This window comes from Jaculus jaculus, chromosome 18 (assembly GCF_020740685.1).
Source record: "Jaculus jaculus isolate mJacJac1 chromosome 18, mJacJac1.mat.Y.cur, whole genome shotgun sequence".
Lineage (NCBI taxonomy): Eukaryota > Metazoa > Chordata > Mammalia > Rodentia > Dipodidae > Jaculus > Jaculus jaculus.
The window spans coordinates 27,776,665-27,800,984 of NC_059119.1; the positions used below are offsets into that span (position 1 = coordinate 27,776,665).

Below are 24,320 nucleotides of genomic sequence, written 5' to 3' on the forward strand. Positions count from 1 at the left end.
TTTATCATTGGGAGATTTAAATTTGTTTTGTTTTGTTTTTCGAGGTAGAGTTTCACTCTAGCTCAGGCTGACCTGGAATTCACTATGTAGTCTCAGGGTGGCCTCGAACTCACAGCAGTCCTCCTACCTCTGCCTCCCAAGTGCTGGGATTAAAGGCGTGTGCCACCATGCCCTACTTGAGATTTTAAACTTTTTAGAGACTTCCGAATCAACTATATCTGTTCTTATAAGTTGTTTTGTGAAACAACAAACTTGTCGAAACTTGAGTTGTGAATATATACAGCATCTACTCACCAGTTAAGGGCTCAATGGTAGAGAGCTTAGCTAGCTAGTGTGCATGAAGCCCTAGGTTCAATCCCCAGTACCTCCCCCCACCCACATAAAAGAGTACTCACCAGGTAAAAGATGAGGCGGCTGCCCAGAGCCCATCTGCGCATTAAACCCATGCTGGGCCAAGCAGAGACCCAGTAGATATGTACAGGTCTTGGCTGAATCGGTGATAAACGTGTGCTTTTTCCCCGTAACACTGCTGGTGATGGTGAGCTTTTTCCGCTGAAGGAAGGAAGCAAGCACAGACTTTAGAACAATGGCCAGCCTCACCCATGCCTCTGAGCGCAAGGATGCTGGCGGTAGTAAATTCCCAGAGCTGTGGTTCCCTACTAGCCTCCCATGCCTCTGAACTAAAGGAAAATCCCATTTTGTTTTTCCCTTCATTCATATATCAAATGTTTGTTTATCCAACAACGCTGTTGTCAAAGAGTAAAAGAATATGGATGAGTCAGGTACACAGTTGGCAAGGAGAGAAACATAACCCTCAGAGGGCATTATGAATAGACCAGTAAGGACTCCTGTTGTTTTCAGTGAACCAGCTCCAAAACAAAACCTCAGCTAGTGGGGTACAGAAAAGACCGAGAACTGACCCAGCTCCTCCTCAGACCCATGAGAAGACACCAACGGAGTGAAATTTCCACTCTGCTTGTTTGAGGTAGGGTCTCACTCTAGCCCAGGCTGACTCGGAACTTGCACTATAGCCCAGGCTGGCCTCAGACTCATAGTGATCCTCCTACTTCAGTCTCCCCAGTTCTGGGATTAAAGGCATGTGCCACCATGCCCGGCTATAGGCATATTTAATGTAATGTGCCAAGTGTCACTTGCACACTGAATGTGTCCTCTCTGTTTCCAAATGCAGCATAAATAATCAAAACCGTCCCCATACAATGAGGTGGATGTCCTTGTCCTTTGTACCTGGCTCCTCTGCCTCTGGGCTGCCATGCTTGTTTGTAATTAGTGTATTTTTCACTTCCAGAACAGTCTTGATTTCTGTCATCGCTGAGATAAAGGACCCCAGCTTTCTGGTGCCTGGGTTACAATTATACCCAGGTTCTATTCTAAGAGCTTCGTAAGCATTTACTCACCTTGTCTACTTGGCTAGCAAATGAGGGAGGGCCTGTCATTATCTTCACCTACAGAGGCTGACACAGAGCAAGAATCCCCAGAATGCAACAGGCATGGAGGTCACATCACTTCAGAATGACTCTCCAGCACATCTTCCAGGTGAGTAGGAAAATGCTACTGTTTATGTGTCTCACTGACTACACCAACCCGGTCACCCCATGGGGTTATTCATGTAGAGCTTGGTGGGCAGTCATAATGTTTGAAGATATAATTCCAATAAGAGTGAGGTAAGAGAAGTAAGAAATCCTCTATTCTAGATATCCTAGTTCAGGAAGAGTCTTACTCTTGTAGAAATGCACTTACTAAAACAGAATACATACATGAAAGAACCCTCTAAAATTCTTGATCTTCCTGAAGGCTGATTTGGTTTGAGGCAAGCCCAATAGACTACCCTTTCATGTGAAAGTAAGAGAAAGAAAGAGAGAGAGAGAATCAGCATGCCCGGGCCTCAGCCACTGCAATTGAAATTCAGATGCTTGTGCCACCTCGTGGGCACATGTGACATTGGCCATTTGCATCACCTTGTGCATCTGGCTAATGTGGGTCCTAGAGAGTCAAACATGGGTCTTTAGGCTTTGCAGGCAAGCGCCTTAACTGCTAAGCCATCTCTCCAGCCCGTGAAGGCTGATTTTTAGATCCTACTACTCACCATCTCTAAGAAACTCGATACAAGTCAGCTATTAACAAGAGGCAGATTCATTGGATTTCCTCTGAGAAATTCCTTTTCACCCTTAACCTAAATTTAGATCATTTAATAATTTTCTAAGTATCTTACTTTCATTGACAAATGTATCTCTGAGCCTCCTGTGTCCATGCAAATGGATCCTAAATCGAATTAAACTATGCTTTACCTGGTATTTCTGTTTTCTGTTTTCTGTTTTCTCGGACATTCATACTTGCTACTATCCTGGTCTTGGTTCTTTCTCAATTGATCATTTAGTGTACGCCCCTCCAAAGCTGACCATTTGCTTGCAAGCTGTATATGTTCAGTACATGCTGATGTGTTTCCCTGTAGGCCTGACAAGTTTATGTTAAGCTCATTCAGTTAGTGGACATCTTTAGAACTAGCTGGGCATGGCCATCCACATCTATAACCAGTGGGTGATAGAAGCCAGAGAATGCCTCGACCAATGACAGTTCTGGGTTGAAAAAGAACCCTATTTTAAGGGACTCCAACTGCACACACACACACACACACACACACACGGTACACACATCTGCATATATACATTCATATACTACACATCACATACCACACACCACACATCACACATACCCTGCACACACATGCAAAAATAGATTAGAATCAAGTAACTTAAAGAAATCTAATAAATGTTATCAAACAAATTGAAAAGGGAGAAACACACACACACACATACACACGTCTTTCATTTCAGCAACTCAATAAAACTCTCCTAGTGAATGCCAGGGCTCCAGTATGTTAAAGAGAAAGTGTATGCCCATCCCATTTCTTGGCATGAAGCTAAAGACCATTTTGGTAGCAGCGGTTTGGAGTTTATTTCTGTTTTTCACAACTTGATGATATCATTTAATGGGAAATTCACATCTACAGCGTATTTCTCCGAAGCAAGCTGCTCCATGAATGTAAAATGATATGGCACTCCAAGCTCAGCATAAAGATGAAAACCTGCCTTTAAACCCTTCTGGTTTCAGTATAAACATCCTGGGTGCTTCTGGAACATCATGTCTCTTTCAATTTCTGAATGGTTTTCCCTTTCTTTTTGTTTGTTTGTTTGAGCACAACAGACAAAGAGAGAAAGAGGCAGATAGATAGAGAGTGGGCATGCCAGGGCCTCCAGCCACTGCAAACAAACTCCAGATGCATGTGCTACATTGTGCATCTGGCTTACGTGGGTCCTGGGGAATTGAGCCTCGAACCGGGGTCCTTAGGCTTCACAGGCAAACGCTTAACTGCTAAACCATCTCTACAGCCCTAGTTTTCCATTTCTGAATAGTCTGAAGCCAGCAGTTTCATTGTTGCTGCTTGCCTGCTTTACCTGTTTGTTTTGCTGTATCTGTGCAAACAACATTGTTTTCTAGTCAAAAGTAGATTTGCCCTAAGCTCATGAAGTAGAGCTCCTGCACCCTCTGGGGCATGCCTTTGCCCAGAAGTGGCCCTGGCAGTGTGGACACACGTTCTTGTAATAGGTGGAAAGTGAGATGTTGCTACCATAGTCAGTCAAAACCATTGACTCTTTTCTCCTCTGGACACCTATCAGCTCTAGTCTGGATCTTAAAGGTTCTACGTTAGGCTCAGTTCCCATAGTGGTGCTGTTGAAAGGTGGTGGAACCCTTAGTGGGTGGAAGGAAGTTAGGTCATCAGGCTGTGCCCCCTGAAGAACATAAGGGACAAGGAAGATCTTGACACCTCAGTCTCCTCTTTTTCTTTTTCTTAGCTCTCTGACCATAATATGGGTGGTTTTGCTTGTCCCTTGATACATTGCCTTACCACAGCCCAAACAACATTGCCAATGAATTACAGACCGGCTCATCTACAATTATGAGCCAAATGAATCTTTTCTATTTTTATATAGGTTAGCTCAGGTATATAAATATAGTAAGATAAGGCTGACTAACACACTACCCGTCCTGCTTCACACCTTCACACTAGGTAGTACTGCATGATATTAGTATTGCTATAGGCATCTTTGCAACAAATGCAAGATCTCTCCCTCTTGTTTCTCTTTCTCTCTTTCTCACTGAGAATGGAACCAAGGCCTCATGCTAGACAAATGTTCTGCCACCAATCTCTGACCTGATTCCAAGTGCAAACACTCTAACAAACTGTATTTTGTGATTCTCATCGAGAGGAAATTATTATCTAATTATTATTATTAGGCGCTTCTAAGAAAATAAAATTGGATTGATGCTACATTAATTGATATTTAGTGTGATTTACTTATGTTACTTGCAGCATCTTTTTCATAAGTTACTTTGTTGCTGGACATCTCAGAATATTGCTTCCACCGAGCACTTATCAGTGCCACAAAAGTATAGGGCCGACAGTCATATGTAAATTGACCATTCCCTACTGTATCCAGCACCTAAGGGAAGCTGAGCTATGCAGAGCCGATAGCTGCTCTAAGGGACATTTTGGCTGTAATTTAGATTTAAACTACCTAATCAGGTAAAGTCTTGGGCTTTGTAATATACACTATAATTGTAATTTTTACACTACCAGTTTACTGCGTTACAATTTCCTTTTGATGAGAATCACAAAATATAATATGTTAGACTGTCTGCACTTGGAACCAGGTCACAGATCAGTGGAAGAGCACTTGTGTAGCATGAAGCCTGTTCCATCCTCAGTGAGAAAGAAAGAGAAAATGATCTTACATTTGTAGCAAAAAAAGCCTACAGCAATACTAATCATGCCCCCTACCATACAAAGAAATTTCCGTCAGCCATAGAAAGATCCAGCTGTATTTCTATTCTCTCTAGAGAAAAAAATATACAAAAGCGTTGTCATATGAAAAACTAACTAAAGAATATGTCATCCAAAATTTGAAAGAGAGACAGTGTATTATAGACTTTGCCAGGAAGTTGATTAATAGAAGTATTTTTTTCTGACATTTTTGATATTTAAAGTACTTCTACAGAATTTTAAAATTTACAAGACTTGGGGCTTTCTTTTCTAAATATTATTCCCTTTCATGTGGCATATTCTATTTATAGTTTTGTATGCGTTTCCTTAAAGAGGATACTGGCTAAAGAAATGGCTCAGCAGTTAAGAGTGCTTGCTGGCTGGGGTTATAGCATTGTGGTAGAGTACTCACCTTTCACGTGCAAGGTCCTGAGTTCAACCCCCAACATCGCAAAATAACACATTTTTGCATTCTTGCTGCTTCAACATGGGGTCTCTCAGGCCAGAGACCACCAAGTTCTGCCCCTCAGAGCCCGTGTAGAATGCTTGGCATGGCCACATACATCTGTAACCCTGGTCCAAGGTTGGGGGGATAGAAACCATAGAATCACTGGGGTTCACTGATGGACAGCAGCTCCAGGCTGGGGGACAGATTCTGTCCAAAGGAAATATGGAAATGCAGACAAGAGAACACCAGACATTCTCTGCTGGCCTCTGCATGCACATGCATGGGACGGTGTACACACACACGCATATTCCACACACCCGCACATACATACCACACCACACACACACACACACACACATGGCCCCACACAGCCTGTTCTGCTCCCTACATTTCTCTTCAGAGAGTTTAACTAGTGCTAATAACCAAGAGCAGTGACACAGTTAGGTTGCTTATTCCAGAAAGAACAACTTTTTATTGAACAATCAACCATGCATAGATGTCAGTGGATCTAGGAATCATACTCTGCAAAAATGATATCTTCCTCTATCTCCTGAAGGCTGGTGAGATGAATGAGCTCTGATTGTCTGAACCATCTTGGCTTCAGCTATTAGTAAACCAAACTGCAGCTAGCTTCCCGAACTAATTCTCATATTATTCACAGGGGTCCCTATTTTGTGCTTGCACAAGCATAAGAAGTTCAAGGCATTTTCAGAATGTGGAAGATGCATGGCCAGTGGTAAGCAGCTGGTGACAGTATTTCACGTGATCACATCTCCAGAATACGAAGCCATTTGTGCAGCAAGACGTCAATCATGAGGGAATAGAGATCCTAATTAAACAGTGTTTTAAGCTCCTGAATTTGTGAACCCGATGACTTCCCATATTTAATCAAGACATTGTTCCTTCCTGGGCTAGAGTGAGACTGCCTTGGGAGAAGAAAAAAAAATAAAGAGCGCTGGGTTTGGTGGCAAATGCCTTTAATCCCAGCCCTTGAGAGGCAGAAGGAGGATCATCATGAGTTTGAGGCCACCCTGAAGATACATAGTGAATGAATTCCAGGTCAGCCTAGGCTACAATGAAACTCTACCTCAAAAAAAAAAAAAAAAGAAGAAGAAGAAAAGACCCTGGTAGCAGGAAAAATAAATATTCATAAAAACTAAACCAATTTCTATATAAAGCACTTGCTAAGAATAGCTGTTGAACTTTATGGCCTCAACTTTCCATTGTTCAAAATTACTATTTACAAAATCTTCATTTTAACAAATGGTTGAGACAAATTACATTGAAAACTTTGAATAGTTAAACATGCAGTGAAGAACAGAATAGTGCTGACTTCAATTCAATAATTTAAGTTCTTCAAATATCTGCCAACAGAACTAAAGTAGTTCAAGTAATCGAAATTCAGAAAAGTTCATGAAGATAAACAGTACTTATACTTAAGTTTGGTAAAAAGCATCTAGGTAAAATATCAGTTTCCTGATAATTCATGGGTCAGCTTAATGAACTCAAATTAGGCTCATTAATACCTACTTCAGAAGTAAGTTTTATTTTCCTAAAGACAAATGATAACTTATTGTGAAATCTATAACAAATCATGTTAACTCCAAAAAAGATGAGATCAAAGGCACAAGGGAATCATTGCAAAACTGAATATAAGCAATTATGTTTTACTTAAAAAAAAACACTCTAACTCAGATAATAAAAGTTGTGATCTAACTAGTAGAAAATCATTCAAGCAATGGGAGGAAAATAAATAGAAGAAAATACTGGCACTGGGGAGATGTCTCAGCAGACAAAGCACCTGTCCTGCTAGCGTGAAACCAGCCTTCTGACCCCCACTGAACCCACAGAGTGGTACACAGTGTTTACAGTGGTTTGAATGGATGTACCCCCATTGATCCAGGAGTTTATTAAAGTTATAATAGAACTCCAGCCACCTGGCTAGAGGAGGTGTCACTACAGGTGGATCCTAGTGTTCATCCATAAGGGGTGTGGGTGGATTTGGAATTCCAGTCTAAACGTATGCAAAGTGCCTATCTTTGCCTGGAGTTTCTGGAGTGTGCTTGCTTGCTTTTTGGTATGGTTTTTCTCTCCACTTGGATCTATGAAAGGGGACCAATTTCTTCTGCCACTATGGAACTTCCCCTGGACCTGTAAGTTTCAAATAAATCCCTTCTTCTTCCCATAAACTGTGTCTGGTCTGGATGTTCATCCCAGCAACGAGGCTGTCTGCTACAGCTGTAACCCCAGAGCTTGTGAGCTACACATGGGATCTCTAGAGCAAGCTGGCTAGCTAGACTAACCAAATCGGTGAGCTCTGGGTCCAAGGGAGAGACTCTACCTCGGTAAATAAAAGGACAGCCATGGAGGAACATGGGACAACAGGGACAATCAATTACCAAGCTCCCAGTACCAAACTGATAAGAACTAAGTTAGGAAGGGACTAGGGCAAAATAGTGTTTAAACGTGATTTCAAAATGTTGTGTTTAGGAGAATTTTATGAGGTTTTTAAAAGTCTCTTAAATTCTCAATGAGCACCAAAAGTCAGCAATCCTCAGTCCGCCTAGAGTCCCCAGAGACACCCCAGGAGCCTGGTCACTATGTGCAGAAAGAAATTAGCTCACAGGGCAAATTGCTCCAAAGCCTTGTGGACTCCATTCAATCCTCCCCCACCATCTCTCGCCTCTGACCTCATTCTTGGTAGAAATGAGTTCTCCAGTTTAAGGAAACTTCCCCAGAGGGAAAGTGCATCCTTTTCAGGGTATAAGACTGTTTATGGGGACTTGGGAGGGACCTAGAGAGGGATGGTAGAAAGAAATGGCCTATAAATCTTCCCAAAAAATCCTGGTAAAACCCTCCCAAATGCCCCAATGGAAGGTGCATCAGAACGCAGGTAAACAGGTGACAGGCCATGAGCACACTTGTCAAAAGAAATTCACAGAGCCAACTGCCCCTTATGAAAGAGAAATGAAGCACAGGCCACCTTAACAACTGAGTTACACTCACGTGAGTTGAAATCTTGCCAGTTTCTCTCCAAGGCAACCGTGACATTACAACTCTGCAGCTGTTTTTCACGTCATAGACTATGATGCCTTCAGCACAGACTCCCAAGGCCATCTCCCCTTCTGGACTCTTCTTCTCTGGGAAAACCTGGTGGACCAGCACTCCATATTCTGGGAGCTGCTGAGAGATCTGAAGTGGGGAGGGAAAGGCCAACTTAGGACAGACTGGTTCAAAATAATGTGCCTCAACCCACTCCATGAAAAATGTACCAGTAGATGTCCATTGTCTCCAAGTAAGTTCAGTAAACAGACATCCTTACTCTAGTGTGTAGCCATACCTTCAATATGCTGGCATTTAACTTCTTTTTTAACCTAAGGAATCTTTTATTTGCACAGTCCCTAACATAAAAATACTTGGGACACAGTTCTTAATGAACATGGTGTAGTAGAGTGTGGACAAGTTATGTTAAGAATGCAGACTGTCCCAGGGCCTCTCAAGATAAGGGACACAGTGTACCATGCTTCTATCTGGTTAGACCCCTTCGTGTTCCAGGTGTAAGAGCCGAGGCCCGGGCACAGAGAGCAGCCTTCCAGATGGCTAGCATTGAAGTCAAAACACATGCGCCAAGAGTATCCTGCAGAGAGAATGGCCCATCACTTCACCATGTCTTTCCATGTAGCAATGCCTCCTTTAAGGTCCTCACAAGCCCAGATCTCACCTCAGCTTACCGGGCTAGGAGACAGAATTTCCCAGAGGGTAAGGGACAATCAGAGCTGGAAGCCACATCAGGCCCACTGAATTCTCAAATGACTTTGGAACGTGACCCTACTGTAAATGTCCTACTGTCTGTACAGTAGTCACATCTCTCTCCTGGGCTCTCTCATCCTGCAGCCAGGAGGGCTCCAACAGGATATATGGGCACGCACGCACCAAAAAGGCTTCCTGATCCAAATGGCAAAAGCCTTTCAGAAGAGCTTCACTGGGAAGGTCTGGGGTCAACATCTCTACTCCCAGCAGAGTGCCACATCCTGCTCAATCTCTCTCATCCTAGGCATAGTCAAACGCATGGAGCAAGTACAAGGTTGTTCATCTTTCTCCAGCTCACTAATGTTCCATCTCTCTCTCTCTGTTGAAGAGTAATCTCTACAGTGACATGATGCCACCTGCTGACCTCCTAGCTCTCAATGTGGTCGGGATGAAATTTCTGAACACTGAAGACCTTTCTTTTAACTCTAAAGAGACACTGACATTATTATCATCACCATCATCATCATCATCACTGTCAACCCCCCAAATAAAACACTTTTTTTTTTAAGGCAGGGTCTCGCTCTAGCTCAGGCTGACCTGGAATTCACTTGTAGTCTCAGGGTGGCCTCGAACACACAGCGATCCTTCTACCTCTGCCTCCCAAGTGCTGGGATTAAAGGCATGCACTACCACGCCCAGCTAAAATACTTTTTGAAAGAACTAAAATACTCATGGCCAAAAAAAAAATAATAATAATAAAATGATAAAAAAGAAATACCCATAGCCACGCTGGGCGTGTGATTAAAGTATGACAAGCAAAGCTGACTGCAAACAAGTGGATGAATTATGTTAAGAAAGTTAATATTTTTATTGTTGTCATTATTATTAGCATGTGTGTGGGCAGGGGGTGTGGTATGGCATGGTGCCTTCTTGCCCCCCACATCAGGAGCTGTTCTCCTGCAGTGGCTGCAGCTGTAACACTGGGCATCCTGCTCCATTGCACTTGCTTCTGCCTGTACTTGTTTTGAACCAGAGTCTATTTACTGATTCTGGAGCTTGCTGGGCTCCAGTGATTCTCAGGTTTCTGCTCCCCTATGAACCTGGAGTTACAGGTGGCCAGGGCCATGCTGTTTACATAGCATCTGTTGATTCAAACTTTGGCAGTCTTAGGCCACTTAACTACTGAGCCTTCTCTCTAACCCTTAATATGATACTTTTCTTTTTCTTTTTTTTCTTTTTTCTTTTTTTATTAGTTTTCTATTCTGCCATACTTTTCTTATTTAATTTTTTTTGAGGTATGGACTTGCTCTAGCCCAGGCTGACCCAAAATTCATTATGTAGTCTCAGGCTGACCTCAAACTCACCACATTCTTCCTACCTCTACCTACAAGTCCTGGGGTTAAAGGCAGGCGCCACCATGCCCAGCAATATGATATTTTAAAAAAGCCATTTTAAAGCATTTGAGTACTGTTCATGAGGATAAAAAGGCCTTTGTTGAACTTGCTGACACCTTTTCCATTGTCTATTGCTAGCTTTTCAACTTTAGTTTTTAATTATTCTGAGAGAGGATATGATACTTCATTACTGGGGACCCCAAAATTTTTTAAATGATAATGTGTGTTGCTAAGCATTGCTCAGGCATTATTTCATTATCATTTATTGTTCACAACGGTCATAAGGGAAAGGTGTAGCTGTCTCTTTTCAAAGAAGAAAATAAAGTATGAAGGGGCTAAGTAATTGAGTCAGCTGAACAATTTATCTCTGCTGGTCAAGTTCTTCAAATGCTTCGGTTAAAAGGAATCTTTTCTCACAAAAAATCCAATATTTCCATGAAAATGTAACTTCATCTTCTGTTCTCATAGCCTGAGGAAATTAGGAAGGAAGCAACTAGTATGGTACAAGAACTTCATCCTGCACCATTTCTGTCACAAAGAATGGAGGCGTTATGCATGGTATCCAACCTAGCTTGGTGTCCCAGGTCCTCACTTGCAAATCTACAAGTCCTGCTTAGCCACAAAGTCAAGTATCCACTGGGACATGCTCAGGACAGGATATAAGGGGTAGGTATCATGAGTACTACCCATTAGCCAGCTGTGGGCTAGTTGGAAAATATTAGTGATATTCTACCCAAACTTGGCTGCCTACCTTGCAAGGAAGGCATAGTTCAGCCTGGCTCTGCCTTTCCCTAGGGTTCCTATAATAACATTCAACCTCCTCTGTGTTTCCAACATGCTCAGGTGACCCATAGTGAGGTCAACTTCTGTTTCACAACACCTCTTGGTATGCATGCCAGAGACATCAAGCCCTATTGGAACCAATATAAAGTAAGGTATAGAACCATGAAAGCAGTTGGTACCCATATGTGGATCGTATTTAGTTGAATTTTGTGGTATAATTTGAAAAGAATGCTGTCAATTCCTTCTTGCATATATCAGAACAATTTCCTGTGCATGAGTATGATGTTTTGACTTTGGGTATTAGTATGCTTAGAACAGATATTCAGAGACAAATTCTCCAGTTGACTGAGAGACAAATTGCTCAGTTGATGCAAGTAATCTGCTAACATTCCTACTTCAGAGTCAGGAATGAGATTTTGGATATATGAGGCTCTGTGTTCCTAAGAATTCACTCACAACAAATGAACAATACAGGGTTCCCATAAACACTGGAAACAGGTAAGTAAACAAAATATCTTCAAGGGCATTGCCAGCCTATGAAAACTTTAAGGATAGTATCTGTCTTCTCTCTCCCATGGTACCCGATCCCCGTGCATTGCACTAGGACCCAGTGTCCTTCCAACGGCAGGTCGCAAAGCAGGACCAGAGGCAGATGCTCCTGGTGGTACCCTGCTGTTCTGAAGACGGTTGGAAGCAAATGGATCTCATTTCCAGCTGTTCAGAAAGAAATCCACAATTCATATGCCCTGACCCTATAATTCCATTCCTAAGAATGTCATCCTAAGGAAACACATTGAAGAATCCAGGCAGAGCCTCCTGATAATTCTATCTGATGCAGACTTGCGGACATTGGTTAGGAGCCCACCTCTCAGGTACAAGTGGTGTCCTAAAGACAGCACTGTCTTAAATGGATCATTAGCCAGCCCTTACACAAAGCATTTGCAATGGTCTGTGGAATGTATTTGATTTTCTAATGCTAAATAAGAAAAGAAATACAAGATTCCAACAGGCAACAAAAAATTAGTTTTCCATATATATAAACCCTAGCTGGTGGGGAAATGGTTCTATGGCTGCAGAAGTCTGCAAAGCAGTGATCTAATCTTGAACAGGTTATTCTGGAATTACCATAGCCATGTGGCTGTGAATCTTCCAGGCAGAGGATGGTGTTCAGTGGCACCCACACTGGACTGCTGCCAAGCCTGGCAGAGCATGGCATCTGTGAGCCGGGCCAGCAGGCAGCCACCTGGAAATGGATTCCTTTTTTTTTTAATGAAAAAGAAGAGCCTCGATGCGCTATAATTAAATATCCACTGGCTATTATGGAGTTCTGCCTCTACCATGGGCTCTGAGGACCCAGGGCACTCCAGGCATTGACAGCCTAGCAGAGGGGACAAGAAATTCCACTCGTGATTCCACTCACGAGATTCTCCTGCTAACGGACGGACGGAGTCAAAGCACGGCTGAAGGTGGACATAGAGAACTGCTGATGTGAATGCCATCTACAACAGTCCTGCACTCCAGAACCAACTTATGTGCCAAATGACGGGACCCTCAAGGGTGAGGGAGTATGCACTGACTCAAAATAAGTTTTCAGGAGTTTTGTGATGTGGGATCATGTGAGTACACAAAAGTGCACTATAATGTTAATCATTTAAAATATAAATGCAGGGCTGGAGAGACAGCTTAGCGGTTAAGCGCTTGCCTGTGAAGCCTAAGGATCCCGGTTTGAGGCTCGATTCTCCAGGACCCACATTAGCCAAATGCACAAGGGGGTGCACACGTCTGGAGTTCGTTTGCAGTGGCTGGAGGCCCTGGTGCACCCATGCTCTCTCTCGCTCTGCCTCTTTCTCTCTCTGTCTATCACTCTCAAATAAATCCATAAAAATAAACAAAAAATAAATAAAATATAAATGCATATATAATCTTTATCAATGCATAGAACAAGAAGAGAAGGGCAAAAAGACATCATAATGTAAGTGTGCTAACTCCAAGGGCCAGAATGGTGAGGAAATATTCACTTTTATGATTGGGGAGAGAAAAACTTTAACTCACACCATAACTCAGGGGATCCCAGTGTTCTCTAAGGGTGGCAAAGCCCTCTCTAGTCCTTTCTCTGTACCAAGAACACCAAAGGGAAACATGGAAGATGGAGTATTCCTTGATACGCATGGAAAGTGCATGCAACTGAATCAGAGCTATCCAATACCTTCTGTGAAAGAATGGAAGGAAAGAAGTGTTCTGTCTTTTTGCTTCCAAGATGGTAGCTGTTTTTACAACTATTTGTCAGCACCTACCAGGGGAGGAGGGCGCAAGCACAGCCCAGTGTACAACACTGGGCTTAGGAGAGGCCAGAGGCAGAACTTCATCCTGTAGCTCAGAGCTGGAGCCCTGTGCCGTGTGTACTGAGTACGGCTGCCCCAGGGGCGGCACACTGGGGTCTTCTGGTGGCTCTGCTCGGCTTCCAGCGGGCTTGCTACCTAGTTATCCTGTGCGCCGTCCATGAGAAATTTGCTGTCCTTCTTCATATAAAAAGCCCTAAGAAGAAGCTGCCTTAAGGCTAAAGCTCTGCTCTGTGGCACCCAGCCTGGCCCACTGAATCCTATTCTACCTTGGGGTCATTTCTCTCTCTTTAAAAAAAACTTTTTTTTATTTATTTTAGTTATTTGAGAAAGAGAGAAAGAGGCAGATAGAGAGAGAGAGAGAGAATGGGCGTGCCAGAGCCTTCAGCCACTGCAAATGAACTCCAGAAGCCTGTGCCACCTTGTGTATCTGGCTTATGTGGGTCCTGGGGAATCAAAAAACCTGGGTTCTTTGACTTTGCATGCAAGTGCCTTAAGTGCTAAGCCATCCCTCCAGCCCTCATTTTATGTTGATTAAAAAATATTTTTATTTATTTGCAGGGAAGAGGAGAGAGAGAACAAAAGGAAGGGAAGGAGGGAGAGAATGAATGGTGTGCCAGGACCTCCTGCCCCGGCAAACAAACCTCAGATGCATGCGCTATTTTGTGTATCTGGCATTACGTGATTACTGGGGAACTGAACACGGGCTGTCAGGCTTTGTAACCAGTGCCTTTAACCACTAAGCCATCTCCGTAGCCTCTTTGGGGTCAAAATGCTGTACATTTCCACAAGCTTCTCTGTGCTGCTCAGGGCGATGGAAGCTCCTTCCTTTTTAGGCTTGAGGCCCTGCTTACACCTCCTTGCAATTTTATCTCACTCTGGTCCCGAGAGATGGCTCCAGAGGACATCAATTCCTTAATTTCCAAAAGCTCAGCGCCTCAAAGTCCAAAAGGCCTCACCTCCAAGAACTCCAGCTCAGCATCCTCCCCGCATGGCGCAGAACTGAGCCGGTGCATCTCTGAGACTTCGACCTGGACCAGGATTGCCGTCATTCTCTCAATCAGCCTTGCTGGGATATAATCTTCAACTCGGAAATACGCCTTACTCTCCACCTGCCGTGAAGAGGAGGCAGAGGAAAGAGGTCAGCCAGGAAGACTTCTGGGAAGTCCTGAAGAGAAGAATGTGTGCAGGCAATCTCATCAGGGCCCTGGGATAAAACCCTGGGACGATGACAGAAAGGGGGAAGAGGAAGCAGTATTCGAGCCCTTTCTCCATGCAAGCTGGCCCTCAGAACACAGTCTGCTGTCCGGGTGCTCGGAATCCTGGGAGAGGCAGTGCCAAGGACAGAAGTCATGCCACAGGGTCAAGGTCACAATTTGTAAGTGGCAGAAACAAGGGCATTCTTCTCAAAAGGCACAAGAAAGCCTCGTCACTAAAAATGTGGGTTTGGGGGCTTACCTATAAAGGTGCTTGCCTTCAAAGCCAAAGGACCCAGGTTCAATACCCCAGGACCCATGTAAGCAGGTGCACAAGGTGGCACATGCATCTGGAATTTGTTTGCAGTGACTGGAGGCCTTGGCATACCTATTCTTTCCCTCTCCCTGTTTCTCTCTCCCTCTCTCTCTGTTTTCCTCTTTCTCTCTCTCAAATAATTAAAAATAAAATAAAACTGTGGGTTTTTATAATTTGGGGTGAACGTGTATGCTATGTGTACATGTGTGTAGGCATGTTCACGTGTGTGACTGTGTGTACATGCATGCCATGGCATGCAGATGGTAGTCAGAGGACAATCTTCATGTGCCTAGGGAAGGGCCTCGCTCCACCTGATTTTGAAGCAGGGTCTCCCTGTTGTTCCCTGCTGGATCCTCCAGGCTAGCTGGCCCGCAAGCTTCTCAGAAAGTCTCCTGTCTCCTTCTCCCATCTGTCCATGAGCGTGCTAGAATTACAGAGGCCTTCCATGGCTTCCAGATTGTACCAGGGGTCTGAGGCTCTGAACTCAACGGGTTCTTGGGCTTCTGTGGCAAGAGCTCCACCCAGACCCTTGTTTGTTTTTTATTCACTTGACATTTCTGTTCCCTGGCGCTCCTAGTACACGGCTTCCTCTCGCCAGGGAAGTCATAGTGGTGACATCACCTCTGCATAGGACAGTGTTTGAGGAGATCAGACTCCTCTTCCCACCCCGGGTCTGCAGTTAGGGCGCTGAGGATACAACCCCTCAGGAGAAGCTGGAAATCAGTGTCACCTGATGCCCAACACTACTTCGGGCAGAGATAAGTTTGCCGAAGTCCATGGGGGCATGGTCTATGAGGCTGCTATGAAAGATGAGAGAGGCAGTGGGGAGAGGCTGACCCTGCTCTTTTCTTGGTCTTAGGACCCCCCAACCCACCCTTGGTAAGCCATTGTCCCCAGCTTTGAGGACAGCTACCCTAAAGACAGCAGCTGGGAGAACCCAGCCTTCTCTATTCAGAGGGTGGGCCACACAGCCTGGCAGGGGGCCTGAGGGGAACAGCACAGTGTTCGTTACAGCCCCATTTCTTCAGTGGCATTGACCTGCCCATGTGTGGCCATGCAGAATCTGAAGCCCATCCACTCTGGTTCAGGGCTCAGAAGCTCAGAGAAACACACATACACACAGGAAAAGAATTTGCGAGGCTGGGGGGATGCCCAATGGTAAAGCACTCGCTACTCAATCCAGAACACCCAAGTTTGATCCCTAGACTCCATGGTAAAAAAAAAAAAAAACAGGGGACTGGAGATATGGCTTAGAGGTTAAGGTGTTTGCCTGCAAAGCCAAAGAACCCAGGTTCAATTCCCCAGGACCCACATAAGCCAGATGCACAAGGGGGCACATGTGTCTTGAGTTCATTTGCAGTGGCTGGAGGCCCTGTCATGCCTATTCTCTCTCTCTATCTCTCTCTCTCCTCTTTCTCTCTCTCAAATAAATAAATTAATAAAATATATTTTTTTAAAAGACAGAATCTGGGTGGGCTTCTGTAATTTCAACACTCTGTCAGCGAGATGGGAAGTGGAGACGGGAGAATTTCCTAGAAGCTTGTAGCAAACATAGCAAAGAAGGATAACAGCAGAGAGAGAAACCCTGCCTCAAATGAGGTGGAATGGCAGGGACCCACCTGAAAGGTGTGTCGCCATGGTCTGTTCATACACACACGTGAATAAAATGAATTTTTTAAGTAAAAAATATAAAAAAGAAATTGTAGGGCTGGAGAGATGGCTTAGCAATTAAGGTGCTTGCCTGCAAAGCCTAAGGACCCATGTTCAACTCTCCAGATCCCACATTAGCTAGATGCGCAAAGGTGAGGCAAGCGCAAGGTCGCACATGCCCACTAGGTGGCGCATAAAGACCCATTCACAGCACAGTTAAGTCCAGAACTCTGACAGCATCAGATGCTATTGTGTGTATGCAGTGACCGGAAGTCTCTCTCATTGCTGGTGGGTCTATGAAAAAATGCAGCCACTGTGAAAGAGAGTGCCACTTCTTCCACAGCCTCTCTTACCATAGGATCCAGCCATCAAGTCCCCATTCAACCCAGAAGAGTTGAAGACCTACGTCCACAGGAAAACCTTCTCATGGGAACAAGAATGTGGCTCAGTGGTAGAGTGCTTGTCCACTATCAAAAACAAAGCCTGCGCATGGCTGTTTGTGGCAGTTGTATTCATGCTTGAAAAACTTGGAGACAAAAGCTTTCCTTTGGTGAGTGAGTGGACATGTAAACTATCATGCAAACAATAGTATACTAAATACTAAAAGGATATGGAGGAATTAAATGCACAATATCAAGTGAAAGAAACCAGTGTGAAAAGATTGCATGTTGGATGATTCCAAATAGTGGATCTCCTGCTATGAGATAGTAAAGAGATCAGTGGTTAGCAAGGGTTAGAGGGAGAGAGGAATGGATCGGTAGAGAACAAAGAGAAGTACCAAGGACTTTTAGGGCAACAAAACTATATGGTGCTTGTTGCAGTCCAGTTTGCATTGCTGGTAGAAATCACCCAACCAAGAGCAGCTTCTGGGAAAAAGAGGTTTATTTTGGCTTACAGGCTCGAGGAGAAGCTCCACGATGGCAGGGGAAAACGATGGCATGAGCAGAGGGTGGACATCACCCCCTAGCCAACATAAGGTGGACCACAGCAACAGGAGAGTGTGCCAAACACTGGCATGGGGAAACTGGCTATAAAGCCCATAAGCCCGCCCCCAACAATACACTCCCTCCAGGAGGCCTTAATTCCCAAATATCCATCAGCTGGGAACCTAGCATTCAGAACACCTAAGTTTATGGGGGACACCTGAATCAAACCACCACAGTGCTATTAATACTGGATATGTGCCTTTATACATTTATTAAAACCCATAATATGGAGCTAGAGAGATGGCTTAGCAGCTAAGGTGTTTGCCTACAAGGCCAAAGGACCCAGGTTCGATTCCCCAGGACCCACATAAGCCAGGTGCACAAGATGGTGCATGTGTCTGGAGTTCATTTGCAGTGGCTGGAGGCCCTGGCATGCGCGCCTCTCTCCCTCTCTCTCTCTCTCTCTCTCTCTCTCTCATAAATAAACAAATAGAAACAAAAAAGTATTTTAAAAACTCATAAAATGTGTAACACCCCAAGAGTAAACCCCAGTGTCAATCCCAGACTCGACAACGTGTCAGCACGGGTTCAGTTGTAACAAGCATCACTTCGGGTACAAGATGCATGGGAGATCTCTATAACTTCTACTCATTTTTTTTTTTTATTTGAGAGCGACAGACACAGAGAGAAAGACAGATAGAGGGAGAGAGAGAGAATGGGCGCGCCAGGGCTTCCAGCCTCTGCAAACGAACTCCAGACGCGTGCGCCCCCTTGTGCATCTGGCTAACGTGGGACCTGGGGAACCGAGCCTCGAACCGGGGTCCTTAGGCTTCACAGGCAAGCGCTTAACCGCTAAGCCATCTCTCCAGCCCACTTCTACTCATTTTTGCTGTGGACCTAGAAGTTTTGTTGTGGTGTGGATCTTAAGTGCCCTCCAAAGGCTATATCCTAAAGGCTTGCCACCTGCCTGTGGCACTACTGGGAGACGGTAGAACATTTAGGAAGTAGAGTTTAGTGGAAGATAGTGAGGTTATTGGGTTTTTGCCCTAAGAGGGATATCCAGTTCCCAGCCCCTTCCGCTTTTCCTCTTAGTGCTTCCTGATCACCCCAAGGTGAGCAGCCTTGCTCCATCAAGAGCGTCCCATCCCCATGATGTTTTCTGCCTCATCTGGGCTTACCGAACGCCACAGGGCCCAGTCAACATGAACTGAGACCTCTAAAACCACAAGACACAATAACCCTTTTTTTATTTCCTTATAAGCTGGTTACTTTTGTCACAGCGATGGAAAATTTACTAACACGTGCCCTAAATGTCAAGTCTATGGAAACACTGAGGGAAAGGGGGAAAAAAAAGTATGTAGAATCTTTGTCTCAGCATCCCTACCTAGGAACGTATCTAAGCAAGGAAGTCAACACGAAGCTAAGAAGTTCCAGGCCCCAGCACTTCTATTCCTATGTGATTCGTAAAAGAGAAAGGTTGGAAGCAACTGAAGTGATGGTGATTGAAGTTATCACTTACACAGGACTAGCAGGTAAATGACTGGCAGAGAGGGAATCAGTAAGCAAAGGGAGGCCACACCACATGGCCATTCCGTGGCTTTCTCCAGCAGCCGTGGGACAACACATACCATGAAGGGAGGAAACCGAGTGCAGATTGAATGCAGTGATGCTGACAACTGTATGAAAATCCGCGCATGTTGCCAGGCGTGGTGGCGCATGCCTTTAAGCCCAGCACTCGGGAGGCAGAGGTAGGAGGATCGCTGAGAGTTCAAGGCCACCCTGAGACTACATAGTGAATTCCAGGTCAGCCTGAGCCAGAGTGAGACAAAAAAATCCCCACATGTGATCAAGGCTGAAAGAGAATGTGCCCAGAGGAGCGTTGTTCTGCTGTGATGATGTGATTAAGGAGATTTATTTTTATACTAAATTGTCTTTGTCTCCCTTTTTAAAATGCAAATGTAATCATATTACTTCCCTACTTGAAATTCTGTAGGGACCTCCTGATCTTTCACAGCAGTGCTTTCAAATCATTTTCCCAGCACCAGAACCACTCATCAAACAAGGCATAAATCCCTTCAGCAGGACACATGAAGTTCTCCCAGATGTGATGGGTGGCACCTAGCCAGCCCGTAGCCACAGAAAAACACCTGAAGCTCCTTGGATGGGCCAGTCTCTTCCTCCTGCCCACCCAATGACAGAGAGGAGCCCTTCCTTTGAAGATCCCTGTTGTGGATAGAAAGTTAAATCCCCCCCACACACACACATCACCAAAGGCCATGTGTTCTTGCCTGTGATGCAATTAGGAGGCAACAGAACCTTTAAGGGCTATCTTTGTGGAAGGAAGTTACGTTCCACTGAAGGCATGCCCTTGAAGAGAAGGGGACCCCAGTCTCTATCTCTCGCTTATTCCCTTCACCCCCCCCCACCTCCCCTCCCTTCCAAATAAGTCCTTCCTCCGTATAAGTTAATTACCACAGGTATTTTGTCACAACAGTGGAGAGCCGACTGGTATTCCGCTAACACTGTCTGGAGAGCACACCAGTGCCAAGCACATAGAGAAGCGAGTGAGGGAACTGTGGGCTCAGTGATACCGCGTTTCAGCAAAGTCCCTGATGTAAGGCTGTTAGTAGTGTTTCCGGGGCGGGGGACGGGGAGGTGGAGGCTGAAAACGCATAGGAGTATAGGTAAGTAGTAAATCTCTGTATGTTCCATTCAATCTTTCTATAAAGCCAATCTAAAGTTCCTTAAAACATCTGAAAACATTTAGGGTCTTCGATGCAACATACCATCACTAGGTATATAGCCACACAATCACTACAATTCAGTCATGATTGGATTCTTAGGAGTTTACCTCACCTCACAGCGCCATGTTTTTTTCTTTTAAATAGTTTATTTATTTATTTGAGAGAGAGAAAGAGGCAGAGAGAGAGAGAGAGAGAGAATGGGCACGCAAGGGCCTCCAGCCATTGCAAACGAACTCCAGACGTGTGCATCACCTTGTGCATCTGGCTTAAGTGGGTCCTGGGGAATCAAACTGGGATCCTTTGGCTTTGCAGGCAAATGCCTTAACCGCTAAGCCATCTCTCCAGCCCCAGAGCCACAGTTTTCTCACCTGCCGGTGACTCACAATGGCTTTCTAAAGCTGATGTAAAAAGAGCGCATGCCAAGCATTGCAGCAGCCCCTCCATAAACCAGAACGGGGTGCGTTCATGCACGGATGGCTGGGTTTGCACTACCTGTGGGCTTCACAGGCAAGTCTGCCTTTGGGGGCCACACAGGGGGAGCAGGAAACATCTCCAAAATGCTCTAGACACTACGGGCGTGCAGAGAAGGGCATCTGGGAATGGAGAACCAGAAGTGCAGGGTGAGGTATGGAATGCAGAAGAGGCAAGGCCAGTCAGACTCGGTACAGAAAATCCCCCAGGTTAATTTTTTTTTTAATTTTTATTAACATTTTCCATGATTATAAAATATATCACATGGTAATTCCCTCCCTCCCCACCCCCACACTTTCCCGTTTGAAATTCCATTCTCCATCATATTGCCTCCCCATTACAATCATTGTAATTACATATATACAATATCAACCTATTAAGTATCCTCCTCCCTTCCTTTCTCCACCCTTTATGTCTCCTTTTCAACTTACTGGCCTCTGCTACTAAGTATTTTCATTCTCACGCAGAAGCCCAGTCATCTGTAGCTAGGATCCACATATGAGAGAGAACATGTGGCGCTTGGCTTTCTGGGCCTGGGTTACCTGACTTAGTATAATACTTTCCAGGTCCATCCATTTTTCTGCAAATTTCATAACTTCATTTTTCTTTACCGCTGAGTAGAACTCCATTGTATAAATGTACCACATCTTCATTATCCACTCATCTGTTGAGGGGCATCTAGGCTGGTTCCATTTCCCAGCTATTATAAATTGAGCAGCAATAAACATGGTTGAGCATGTACTTCTAAGGAAATGAGATGAGTCCTTTGGATATATGCCTAGGAGTGCTATAGCTGGGTCATATGGTAGATCAATCTCTAGCTGCTTTAGGAACCTCCACACTGTTTTCCTCAATGGCTGGACCAGATTGCATTCCCACCAGCAATGCAGAAGGGTTCCTTTTTTTCCACATCCCCGCCAACATTTATGATCATTTGTTTTCATGATGGTGGCCAATCTGACAGGAGTGAGATGGAATCTCAATGTAGTTTTAATCTGCATTTCCCTGATGACTAGTGACGTAGAACATTTTTTGAGATGCTTATATGCCATTCGTATTACTTCCTTTGAGAACTCTCTATTTAGCTCCATAGCCCATTTTTTGATTGGCTTGTTTGATTCCTTATTATTTAACTTTTTGAGTTCTTTGTATATCCTAGATATTAATCCTCTATCAGATATATAGCTGGCGAAGATTTTTTCCCATTCTGTAGGTTGCCTCTTTGCTTTTTTCACTGTGTCCTTTGCGGTGCAAAATCTTTGTAATTTCATTAGGTCCCAGTGGTTAATCTGTGGTTTTATTGCCTGAGCAATTGGGGTTGTATTCAGAAAGTCTTTGCCAAGACCAATATGTTGAAGGGTTTCCCCTACTTTTTCCTCTAGCAGTTTCAAAGTTTCCGGTCTGATGTTAAGGTCTTTAATCCATTTGGACTTAATTCTTGTGCATGGCGAGAGAGAAGAATCTATTTTCATCATTCTGCAGATATTTATCCAGTTTTCAAAACACCATTTGCTGAAGAGGCTGTCTCTTCTCCAATGAGTATTTTTGGCATTTTTATCGAATATCAGGTGGCTATAGCTACTTGGGCTTACATCTGGGTCCTCTATTCTGTTCCACTGATCTACATGTCTGTTTTTGTGCCAGTACCATGCTGTTTTTGTTACTATGGCTCTGTAGTACAGGGTAAAATCAGGTATGGTGATACCACCAGCCTCTTTTTTGTTGCTCAGTATTATTTTAGATATTCGAGGTTTTTTGTGATTCCAAATGAATTTTTGGATTGTTTTTTCTATTTCCATGAAGAAAGCCTTTGGAATTGTGATAGGGATTGCATTAAATGTGTAGATTGCTTTAGGTAAGATTGCCATTTTCACGATATTGATTCTTCCAATCCAGGAACAAGGGATGTTTCTCCACTTTCTAGTGTCTTCTGCAATTTCTCGCTTGAGTGTTTTAAAGTTCTCATTGTATAGATTCTTTACTTCCTTGGTTAGGTTTATTCCAAGGTATTTTATTTTTTTTGATGCAATTGTGAATGGGAGTGATTCTCTGATTTCATCCCCTGTGTGTTTGTTGTTAGCATATATGAAGGCTACTGATTTCTGTGTATTTATTTTGTATCCTGCTACATTGCTGTAGGTTTTGATCAGCTCTAACAGCTTGCTAGTAGAGTCTTTAGGGTCCTTTATGTATAGAATCATGTCATCTGCAAATAATGATAACTTGATTTCTTCCTTTCCAATTTGTATCCCTTTTATGTGTGTCTCTTGCCTTATTGCTATGGCTAAGACTTCCAAAACTAAATTAAATAGAAGTGGGGACAGTGGACACCCTTGTCTTGTTCCTGATTTTAGTGGAAAAGCTTCCAGTTTTTCCACATTTAGTAATATGTTGGCTGTAGGCTTGTCATAAATAGTCTTTATTATATTGAGATATGTTCCTTCTATTCCCAGTCTCTTTAGGACTTTTATCATGAAGGGATGTTGGATTTTGTCAAATGCTTTCTCTGCATCTAATGAGATGATCATGTGATTTTTGTCCTTCAACCCGTTTATGTAATGTATTACATTTATAGATTTGCGTATGTTGAACCATCCCTGCATCTCTGGGATAAAGCCTACTTGGTCAGGGTGAATGATCTTTTTGATATACTCCTGTATTCTGTTTGCCAATATTTTGTTGAGAATTTTTGCATCTATGTTCATGAGGGAGATTGGTCTGTAATTTTCTTTTTTTGTTCTATCTTTGCTTGGTTTTGGTATCAGGGTGATGCTGGCCTCATAGAAGGAGTTTGGTAGGATTCCTTCTTTTTCTATTTCCTGGAAAAGCTTAAGAAGCAATGGTGTTAGCTCTTCCTTAAAAGTCTGGTAAAATTTAGCAGTGAATCCATCCGGGCCTGGGCTTTTTTTAGTTGGGAGATTATTGATAACTGTTTGGATCTCCATGTTTGTTATAGGTCTATTTAAGTGATTAATCTCATTTTGATTTAATTTAGGTAGGTCATATAGATCAAGGAAATCATCCATGTCTTTCAGATTTTCATACTTTGTGGAGTATATGCTTTTATAGTATGTCCCTATGATTTCTTGAATTTCTCTGGAATCTGTTGTGATGTTACCTTGTTCATCTCTGATTTTATTAATTTGTGTCTCTTCTCTCTTTCTTTTGGTCAGATTTGCTAAGGGTTTATCAATCTTGTTTATCCTTTCAAAGAACCAACTCTTTGTTTCATTAATTCTTTGGATTGTTCTTTTTGTTTCTATTTCATTAATTTCTGCCCTAATCTTTATTATTTCTTCCCGTCTACTGATTTTTGGTTTGCATTGTTCTTCTTTTTCCAAGGCTTTAAGGCGAAGCATTAGGTCGTTTACTTGCGACCTTTCTAATTTCTTAATATAGGCACTTAAGGCTATAAATTTACCTCTTAGAACTGCCTTCATTGTGTCCCAGAGATTTTGGCATG

At 43.6% G+C, this 24,320-nt stretch overlaps 1 protein-coding gene across 1 annotated transcript in view; it reads right to left on the reverse strand.

Moving 5' to 3' along the window:
• The window catches only part of Frmpd2 (FERM and PDZ domain containing 2), a 138,493-nt gene that overhangs the window by 51,651 nt on the left and 62,522 nt on the right, over positions 1-24,320 (reverse strand). Inside the window, exons 12-14 of the mRNA XM_045137653.1 lie at positions 14,514-14,666; positions 8,295-8,480; positions 396-552 (exon numbers count right to left, since the gene is read on the reverse strand). Of these exons, the coding sequence (XP_044993588.1) occupies positions 396-552; positions 8,295-8,480; positions 14,514-14,666 (496 nt within the window). The remainder of the gene's footprint in view (positions 1-395; positions 553-8,294; positions 8,481-14,513; positions 14,667-24,320) is intronic.